Here is a 9522-nt window from a genome sequence, read left to right on the forward strand (position 1 = left end):
TCCCTGTTCCACTCAATTGTTGGCAAGTCTTCACCTTCGTAATCGGCTAAAACGAGGCTGTCATCATTCTCATTCTTCTCTTCATCATCAGTGTCATCAAATCTGGCATCAAAAGCAATATCTTCCATGTATTGATCCTCCATTGCCTGCTTACTGCATCGATCTACCAATTCAGGAAACATCAACTCATCCTCATCATCTTGAGGACATTGATCCTCAATGTCTGCATCATCCTCCACATCGACCGTACGAACGATCTGGCTACCACTAGCACTGGGGACAGATGGTGCTGCTGTGGACCTACAAGGAGCGCCACGATGCACACTATTAGCAGAGGCAGCAGCAGTAGAGAGACATGATGCCCGACCACCTGATGATGCCCCAGCACCAGATGATGCCTGGCCCCTGTCCACATGGATACGAATTTTACCGAACCGGCAAGAAGCATTCAAAGCAAAAAGAATTCCCAGATCGTCTTCGGAAATTAGTGGAACAAATCTTCCCTCCGGGCTGTTGAAATATTCGAAATGAACTGCATCGAAAGAGCTCCAGCTGTACTTATCGCAGATGTTAGCTTTGAAATCCCTTAACGAGATGGTGGTTGCAACCACCGCAGGGAAGTCAAACCCAGTCTTACAGCGTTTAGAATCACGCGTAAAGCTAGAATCCAGCCTAACCACCAGCCGAAAAGCCAGCGTTGGATCCATCCTATTCGAAAAGCAACGCAGTTAGTTGAGCAACAACGATTGGCGCTCAAAAACTGCCTACTGTTAATTCACATAGGCAGACGATGCTTACCCAGATGGAATCCATGCGTTAGATCCCTCCGATTACCAATCTTCTCCACGGCTGACGGGAATAGGCGGCACACCAGACGGAATTTCAAAGAAGACAGGGGTAGATCCAGATCTGGTGGAGGCGGAGCCCGGGGGTGGTGGTGGGGGCGGGGCCGGCTCGCCGGCGGACGACGCCATAAGGTAGGTGGGCAGGATGGCGTGGCGGCGGAGGAGCGGTGTGTGAGCTCCTCCAGTCTCGGGCGGAGGGGAAAGCTTTGGGTCAGCTCTTCCGGTCAATAGTCAACACATTTCGAAAGCAACGGTCAAGTCAAAACCACCGCGGCTCCCTAGCCGTCACCGGTAACGGAAGGCCTCTGACCTGACGGCAACCCTCCCGTCCGAGCCTCTGCGAGGGGTTTCAAACTAGAGGGAGGGGAAAACTGAGGAAAAGTTAAGAGGCTGGGGAAAACTGAGTACAACTAATGAACCAGGGGCACGAAAATAGAAATCCCAATTTTCTACCCCCTGTCTGTACACAATTTTAAACTACATACCCATTAGCCGCGCCATGGCTTTACGCTGGAGAGGGGACTTCAAGCTCTGATCATCAAGGAACGTGAGACTTTGGCGATCAGTTTTGACTAAGAACTCGCCTCTCTACAAGTACGGCCTCCATCTCTCGATAGCCATGATGAGTGCAAGAAATTCCTTCTCGTGTATAGATAATTGTTGATGTGCAACACTGAGAGGTTTGCTTAAGAAGGCTAAAGGATGCTGCTCTTGCATCAAGACAGCTCCTATGCCTGAATCACACGCGTCGTTTTCAATAACGATATGTTTGCTGAAATCAGGGAGTTGTAGCACCGGTGTAGTGGTCATTGCTTCTTGAGTGCTTGAAATGCTGTTGTGGCTTGTTGATCCCACATAAATCCTTTTTTCTTGAGCAGATTTGTGAGTGGTCTAGCCAGGATGCCCTATGGCGCACGAACTTACGGTAGTACCCATTTAACCCCAGGAACCCACGCAATTCAGTCACTCTAGTAGGCAGTGGCCAGTCGAGCATCGCATGTGTCTTCTTGGGATCCGTGGCTACCCCTTGCGTAGACATAATATGACCCAGATATTCCAATGTGTCACAAGCAAAAGAACATTTGCTTCTCTTCACGAACAGCTTCTTAGCGAGGAGAATACCTCACGAAGGTGTTGTGCATGACTCTCCAAGTCTGGGCTATAGACTAAAATATCGTCCATATAGACTAAAATATCGTCCATGAATACCAATACTGAACGTCGAAGACATGGGCGCAGTGTTCATGACACACTGAAAAGTCACCGGTGCGTTGCACAACCCGAAGGGCATCACTCTGAATTGATAGTGATCCTGATGCGTTTTGAATGTTGTTTTCCGTTTGTCGGTTGGTAACAGTCGAATTTGGTGGTAGCCTACTCTCAAATCCAGCTTAGAGAACAACTTAGCTCCAGCGAGTTCGTCAAGCAGCTCGTTGATCACATGCATTGGAAATACATTCTTGACTGTAAGCTCATTAAGGCGCCGATAATCCACACAAAATCTCCAGGATCCGTCCTTTTTTGCACGAGCAACACCGGTGAAGCAAAGGGTGACATGCTTGGAGTGATGATCCCTGCAGCAAGCATCTCAGCCACTTGGCGCTGTATCTCATCTTTATGTGCTGGAGAATAGCGGTAAGGGCGAGCATTGAATGGTGTTGCATCAGGTTTAAGGGTGATTGCATGATCATATTGCCTCTGTGGTGGCAGTTCCGTTGGTTCAAAGAAAACTGAACTGAATTCAGTTAGCAGAGAGGAAATTGATGCTAGACAAGCTGGAGTAGTTGTAGCTTCAGGTAGCACGGGCACTGAATGAATTACAGCAATCACCCACACATCATTGCCTTTTGTCCACTTAGCCAACTGCTCCACCGGTATTTCTTTCATCTGCTGGTCGGTTGTTGGAGGAACTCCATGTAGTGTAACTTGCTTGCCCTGGTATGGGAATGACAGAAATTTCTTGTCCCAATCAGTGGTCATCGGGCTATGTAACTTGAGCCAGTCCATACCAAGGATTGCATCATATCCACCCGGATCAAGAACACACATTGGTGTAGTAAAAGTAGCACCGTGTGACCACCAAGTGAGGTCTGGCACAATCTTGGAGGTTTGCATATATTCTCCATTTGCTACCTTCACTGACATTGGTGTTGTCTCTTTCACAGTACACTGAATACGCTTGATCATATTGGCATTGATGAAGCAGTTGTTGCTTCCAGAATCAACCAAAATCGGCATCACCTGGTTACCAACCAGAGCTCTAAAGCGCAGACAATTGTCACCTTCAGAACCGGACATGGCGTGCAAGGATAAGCTGAGTTGCTCCGCTATTGCAATATCATGCATTTCTATTAGGTTAAACACTTCTTCCGATAACTGAATTGGACATTCTCCATGTTCCATCAGATTCACTGTGCAGTTGCCTTCTGCCCACACTGATGTGTAGGATCATACTTCTCCCCACACTTAAAGAACTGTCCATTTGCGCGACAAAAGTCTCGGAGTTGTCGGTCTTTCCAAAACTCTCCAGTCGCAACTTTGATTCTAGGTTTGGGTGCTGCTTCAAATTTACTAGCAGGTGTATCAGTACGCCCATAGGTCTGTGGCCCTTTCTGTTTAGCATCATCCAGCACTTCCTGTTGTACCCAAGCAAGCATGAAGGCTCTAGCAAGAGTATCTGGCACCTGGGAATCCACAGCACTGCGTAGCTCCAACTTGAGGCCTTTGATGAAGTGAGAGATGAAAATTGGTCATCATAATGGGGATTGAACATAAGCACCTGGTACATCAAAGCCTGAAACTCCAGAATATAGTCACACACATCAGTTGTTTGTTTCAGAGACAATAAGGACTTCATCAACTTCCTACAGTCATCACCCCCGAACTCAGCTTCAACAACCATGATGAATTGAGGACACCCTACCAATTTGTGGCGGAGCTTGTATGACTGCAGCCAAATCGCAGCATTTCCATCCAGGTGCAGTGTCGCCGTCGTCAGCCAAAGTGTAGGGATGATATTGAACACCTTGAAATAGTCTAAGCACTGATCACGCCAAATTTGGGGGTGCTCACTAGCGAAACGGGGAAACAAAATTTCCGGCATTGGCGAGCGTCCGCCATATTCATGGCCACCCACTCCGGTTCTACCGCCGCCTGCGCCTCCAGTTCTACTGCCGCCAGCACCACCAAACCCACCACCACCAGCTCCTCCTGGTCCACCACCGCCTACACCTCCCGTACCACCACCGCCAAGACCCAGATCCAGAGAAGGAACCACAACACCGCGATATGCCGTACTCGATGTCGCGCCTACGGTGTTGCCCACCCAGTGAGGTGAGGACGGCTAGGTGGTAGACCGCCCCGCGTTGAAGATGAAGGCGGATCTAGTGCCGATTCTTCTGGAGGTGGACGACCCGGTGAATCCTTCTCGATCAACTGCAACTTGGCAAGCAACGCTTGGAGGATGCGTGCCGGGTCGTCATGCTTGGCGAAGCTCCCGTTGATCGCCTCCACTTGATGCTCAAGTTGCGCGCGCATCCGCTTGATTCAAGCCTAGCGAGCGTGGCGCTCGTCTCTTCCACCGCCTCCCCCATCGCGCCAAGGATGTACTGGGTCTACAACGACGGCTTGGCTGGTGCCATAGTGTCGCGCCTCACGATCAAGCGACCGGCGCGAGGATTCAATACACATAGAGAAAATCGATCGAGATCGAGATCCTCCGAGCGCGACCCGACCCCGGAATTACAACTCAAAATCGAAAGGGGAAAACGAAATCACGCACAGCAGCATGCCCTGGCGCTCGTCCCGAATCTGATACCAAGTGTAATAATCCCTTTGGTTGGTGTGATTGCCAGCGTGAGGAATTGGGGATTTTAGAGGAACTCGCGGTGAAGAGGAAGAACAGAGATATGAGATAGAAGGAGAGAGACGTCTCCGTTTTCTTCTATTCTTTCCAACTTAGTTTGTCTATTACAGGATTAGCTGCTTATAACACGCAGCGGCTCACACCAGCTGGCCAACGCCCAGGGTACACGCACAACTCAAGTGCCACTGTATACCACACACCCTAGGTGGCACCACCTGACACTACGGTGTGACAATAGTCGTGACAATTCGGCCGGAAGGCTCCCTCAGCACGCAAGGCTTTCAATTCCTGCGCTTTGTTGATCATGAGATCCCTATTGCTCCAACGGAACTCGCGCGTTTTCGATGGCAATCTGATCCCAGCCCACTCGCTCCTAGAGATCATCGACATTGAGTGGCTGTCATGGGTAGCGTGTAGAACTGGAAGTTTGAAAGAGATCTTAGCCCTCTCCATGTACCTGTGCCGACTCAAGTGGTGTTTTATTTTCGGTTGTTTGTTCCGCTTTCTGTAACATAAACTCTTGAAAGCTTAATATAATGGCACGCAGCGGGTTCTCGAAAAATAATAAGTGAAAAACAACATCAACATGATAGCGGCGAAACTTCATCAATCGTTTTTGTCCCTGTGAACGTCGTCCAGGATCACAACAAGAGCCGCGATAAACACGTAGTCGACATGCGGGAACACAGTAACAGCAAATGTGTCCTTGTCGAGCAGCACACTAGAAACAGTCATTTTACGGTTCATCTGCAATTAACACGTGGTTACTTTATTAGCCAAATTACAGTCAAAAGTTTATTAGCTGAATGAATGGTCTATAAAACTTCAAAATATGATAGTAAGAAACTTGAACCAGTTCTGATGCTTACTTGAGCTACCATTGCAGCAGAGTTGCCAAGATAGAAGGCGCAGGACCTATCAAGGTAGCTGCCCTTGATCTTGAAATCACAGACCTGTTGTGCGGTGTTTCCAGCCAAGAAGACATCCATCTCTGTCTTGAATTGGATCATCGAAGATTTCTTCACACTAAAGAGCAGATCGCCTGTGTTTGTGCTGTCCCCTCTGAACACTTCCCACCGGTGGTGCATACTGAATACCTGATGCAATGAATGATTATTAACTATTACTTAATTTTACTTAATCTCAGACCAGTTAATGATGTTGTGTATATATTGCCTTCCATTGTACATGTCGTGAGCCGGTGATACGTGGGCCTTAGACTCGATGTTTTGCTAAGAGTTGAAACTTCAGAACTCTTCAAAGAAAGCATAATTCTCTCCAACTTCCAGTTATTAACGGTTGAATGGGTTGAAGAAAAACAATGTTCAAGTCTTGTCCATCCAGGAAAATTCATATTTCACATTGAAATAGTTGGCAGTTCAAATTATTTGATTTCAAGTTTAAAAGAGTATGCGTGGTGCATTCAATTAAGTCTCCAGATTCAGACTGCGCTATCGATTATTTATGTCGATTCCCGTGAAAGTCCTATGCGGCGGTGTGGATGAGTGTTTTTACGGGAGAACCATCAACTATATACCAAAACTTACCACTAATCCAATCAAACCACGCTTTCTCTAAAAGAAATAGGCCAAACATTTTCATCTCCTAAAGTAAAAAAAATCAATGATTTCTAAGCATATGCTACAAAGAGATCTCTACAATGTTGCAAACGTGTTTGTGTGATTTTTTATGCGAAGGCTTTATGATGGATGAGTTTGTTGTTTGGTTGCAAACGGTGGCATGCTTTAAGTATTTGCTCCAACCAAATAGTAATTTGTTGCATACTTTTTTTTGCTACATGGGTGTATTCAAAATGTTGTAACTATTTTTCACAAGTTCTATTGGAAAAAAATGTTACATATACGCATAAAACTATTACGTGTAGAGTGTTTTGTTGCGATGAGCTGATGATTGGACGCGTCAGATTTACCAGTTTTTAGCATAAAACTACCACATTTTAGCCGAAATTCTGAAGAAAAAAAACTAGCACTTCACATTTTCGCGACAACATGCTACCACTCTAGTGCAGTTTTTTTTGCAGTGTATACTAATCTCGAATTGAATGCTATATCACAATGATTCTGGCTAGTGGGACCCACATATCAATGCCCATTTTTCTGAGGTGGACTAGTCCATTTGTTAGCCCAATTAAAATATATGATATTCTAAAAAAAATACAAATATTAGGGAGGTCTTCTCCTTCCTCGTCTCCACTGTGCGGGTGAGCTCCGACAGGGGCGCCACGGGCAAGCTCCGCTAGAGGCAAGCTCCTCTGGCCGAGCTCCTTCAGTGGACGACACAGGGAAGCTCTGGTCAAGGGGCCAATGAACCATCGACTATGGCGGGGACGGGTTGGAAAGGTTTTTAGATTCTTTTTCTTCTTTGGATACTCCCTCCGTCCACAAATAAGTGGACATGCGGGATTTTCAAGGTAAATTAGTAAAAGGTGAGAAAATTGCATTGGGAAGATGCAACCAACATCTCTCTTCTCTTTAATTATTTCACCTACAATAGGCTATGTGCATGTACAAAATTAAGATAACATGTGCTGAATATTATTGGGTTGATTTTCGTACAATGAGAGAGAAACACCTTTTGCTAATTTAAAGTATTTTGAAAACATAGAAGTACACTCTTTCATGGACAAAGTTTGAGGCTAGATGTCCACTTATTGAGGATGGAGGGAGTATGTTTGATTTCTTTTAGATATTTAGATATTTCAATTTGAGAAAATTGCTCAGATTTTGCCGTATCATCCCTGTAGCCTGCAGGTGGGTGGTCATATTCGCGGTCAATTCTCGATCACGGTTTGATTAGTGTACGTCGCAAAAAAAAAAATACTAGGGTGCTAGCATTATGCGCGAAAACATGAAACTGTAGTTTTTCAGATTTATCGTTGAAATTTGTAGTAGTTTTATGCTAAAGACTCGATTTGTCAACTCAAGTGGATCAAACGGCCTGAAAGCCTGCTGGTTCATCCCCTGAATCAGTCAGCATCTCGGTTTTGATTTGTCTTCTGAATTACTGATTGGTCTACGGAAAATTTGAGCGCAGGGAGGGAAGACGAAACATAAACTGGCGGCGTACCTTCTCTTGCATGCAGAGGAGGGGCAGGCCAGCGGCATCGAGGAGGACGCGGCGGTTATGGATGCTGAAAATGGATCCCTTGACCGTGAGCACGACGGCGCCATTGGCGTCGGTGATGACGAAGTCGCCGTCGGAGATGCTGAGGGCCTTCTTGGTGACCGTGAGCGGCACCACGTACGGCGCGCAGAACTGATGCCCCGCCACCGGCAGCGGCGCTGGTGGGGCCCCGCTGTCCGGCAGCGGAATCGCTGGGGCTGGTAGCATTTCAGATCTTGCTTCCTCGGTCGATTGATTCGGTGCTCCTGCTTGGCGTGTTCTTCGGGACGGGAAAGGCGAGATACAGAGCCTGAGGATGGTGTGGTCGTGTGGAGCTTCTTCTTCTCCGGAGTATTGTGTTCCCAACGTGACCAGTTGACCAAAGATTACGGGCCAGATGCTGTATGGGCCACCATGAATATCGCTCCAGCCTCAAGCAAACAATCATGCAATTATTTTAAAATACTCCCTCCGTCCATTAGTGTCTAAATTTAGACAAATTTAAGATATCTTTTAATAAATAGAGTTAGTATTCTTTACGGAATCTTAAAAAATTCTTGTTCACTAATATTGCGTCACAAGACAAGTACTACATTAAGAGCATCTTCAATGGGCGCGAAAAAAGCTGCGCGCTAAAAAACAATTGATGCTCCTGTTTTGGCTTTTTTAGGCGCCGCACGTAAACTGCTTCACTAGACGTTCAAAAATATTGCACGCGAAAAGGAGCGCTACGCGCTAAAATATAGAGCCACGAATAAGTTTTGATGCAAACTTCGATCAAACAAAGATCAAACAGAGTGTCTAAATAAACTAAAAAGGGGATATATTACATATACGATAAAATTAAAACAGTGCAACAAACTATATGTGCTAGTCTAGGTTAGATGTTTACCGGTAAATTAGTCAATTGCACACAATTAGGCTTGATGATTACAACTTACAAACTTGCAAACAGGTAATATGGTACTGTATTACTACTAAGTGCTAATCTGATGTGGTCATGCGAATTGCAAACTCTGAGGAGACTAGGGGATCATGGGAATAAGTGGTGAAGAGTAGAAGAGCACTTGGCGTCCTGGGTCTTGGCCGTTGATGACGTGCCATCACAGTCCCCTGCATGATGTCGCCTTCTTCACTGCCGCCTTCTTCGCTGCCGCTGCTCAGCCGCTTCCTGCCTGCTCTGCTTCGCGTCGGATCGCCTGTTGCCGCTAACCGTGTGTGTGTCTGTTCGTGTTCGTGCGAGGCTGCAAGGCTGCGACGAGCAAAAAATTTGTTTGTGGCTTCGTGCGAGAGCGACCAGAATTGGTTGGGTGGGCTGTTGTATTGGCTATGGGCCATATGAATAGTATAGTAAAAAGAAGTTTGCTCAAAATCTTTGGTATTCACGTGAATATAGGGGAATACCCCCAGGGCCACCAATGGTTTAAAATATTATCTTTATAATGCATAGTATCATAAGGTAGTATTCCATCATATTAATTATTTTATTGTTGTTAAGTTTAATGCATAGTATCATAAGGTACTCCTCCAATGGGCATTATCAAGTTTAATGTGGATGCAATCGTTTCACGTGGAGAAGACCATAAAACTATTAGCGCGATTGGCGGGGATGAGAAGGGCAAGTTCATTGGAGCATCGTTGAGAATGATCAAGGGTATATCTGACCCTGCTACCTTGGAGGCAATGGTG

At 46.2% G+C, this 9522-nt stretch overlaps 2 protein-coding genes across 3 annotated transcripts; both read right to left on the reverse strand.

The window, feature by feature from the left end:
* Positions 1-2282: 2282 nt before the first annotated feature.
* LOC139834336 (uncharacterized) lies at positions 2283-3143 on the reverse strand. The gene has a single exon (XM_071824820.1). It carries the CDS (start codon positions 3141-3143, stop codon positions 2283-2285), a length of 861 nt encoding a protein of 286 aa, XP_071680921.1.
* A 1611-nt stretch (positions 3144-4754) lies between these two features.
* On the reverse strand, positions 4755-8236 carry LOC127326644 (protein LURP-one-related 15). Of its 2 annotated transcripts, XR_007868033.2 has the most exons (4): positions 7798-8236; positions 5580-5807; positions 5168-5457; positions 4755-5083 (listed from the first exon to the last, which is right to left on the reverse strand). XR_007868033.2 is itself a non-coding variant. In XM_051353449.2 (3 exons), the coding sequence occupies exons 1-3, from the start codon at positions 8059-8061 to the stop codon at positions 5317-5319; spliced, it is 633 nt and encodes a 210-aa protein (XP_051209409.1). In that variant the 5' UTR covers positions 8062-8236; the 3' UTR covers positions 4755-5316. The 2 variants fall into 2 exon arrangements, 1 of the variants encoding a protein (XP_051209409.1); XM_051353449.2 differs by having other exon boundaries at positions 4755-5457.
* Between the last annotated feature and the right edge of the window lie 1286 nt (positions 8237-9522).

Source organism: Lolium perenne, chromosome 1 (genome assembly GCF_019359855.2).
Source record: "Lolium perenne isolate Kyuss_39 chromosome 1, Kyuss_2.0, whole genome shotgun sequence".
NCBI classification, from domain to species: Eukaryota; Viridiplantae; Streptophyta; class Magnoliopsida; order Poales; family Poaceae; genus Lolium; species Lolium perenne.

Bases quoted from the DNA above. Each gene is read 5' to 3' on its own strand.
- LOC127326644 (XM_051353449.2), bottom strand. From the start codon at position 8,061: ATGCTACCAGCCCCAGCGATTCCGCTGCCGGACAGCGGGGCCCCACCA. The intron at 5,808-7,797 runs GTACGCCGCCAG...TCATTGCATCAG, and splicing joins TCCTCTGCATGCAAGAGAAG to GTATTCAGTATGCACCACCG. The intron at 5,458-5,579 runs GTAAGCATCAGA...TGTTAATTGCAG, and splicing joins CTGCTGCAATGGTAGCTCAA to ATGAACCGTAAAATGACTGT.
- LOC139834336 (XM_071824820.1), bottom strand. From the start codon at position 3,143: ATGTCCGGTTCTGAAGGTGACAATTGTCTGCGCTTTAGAGCTCTGGTT.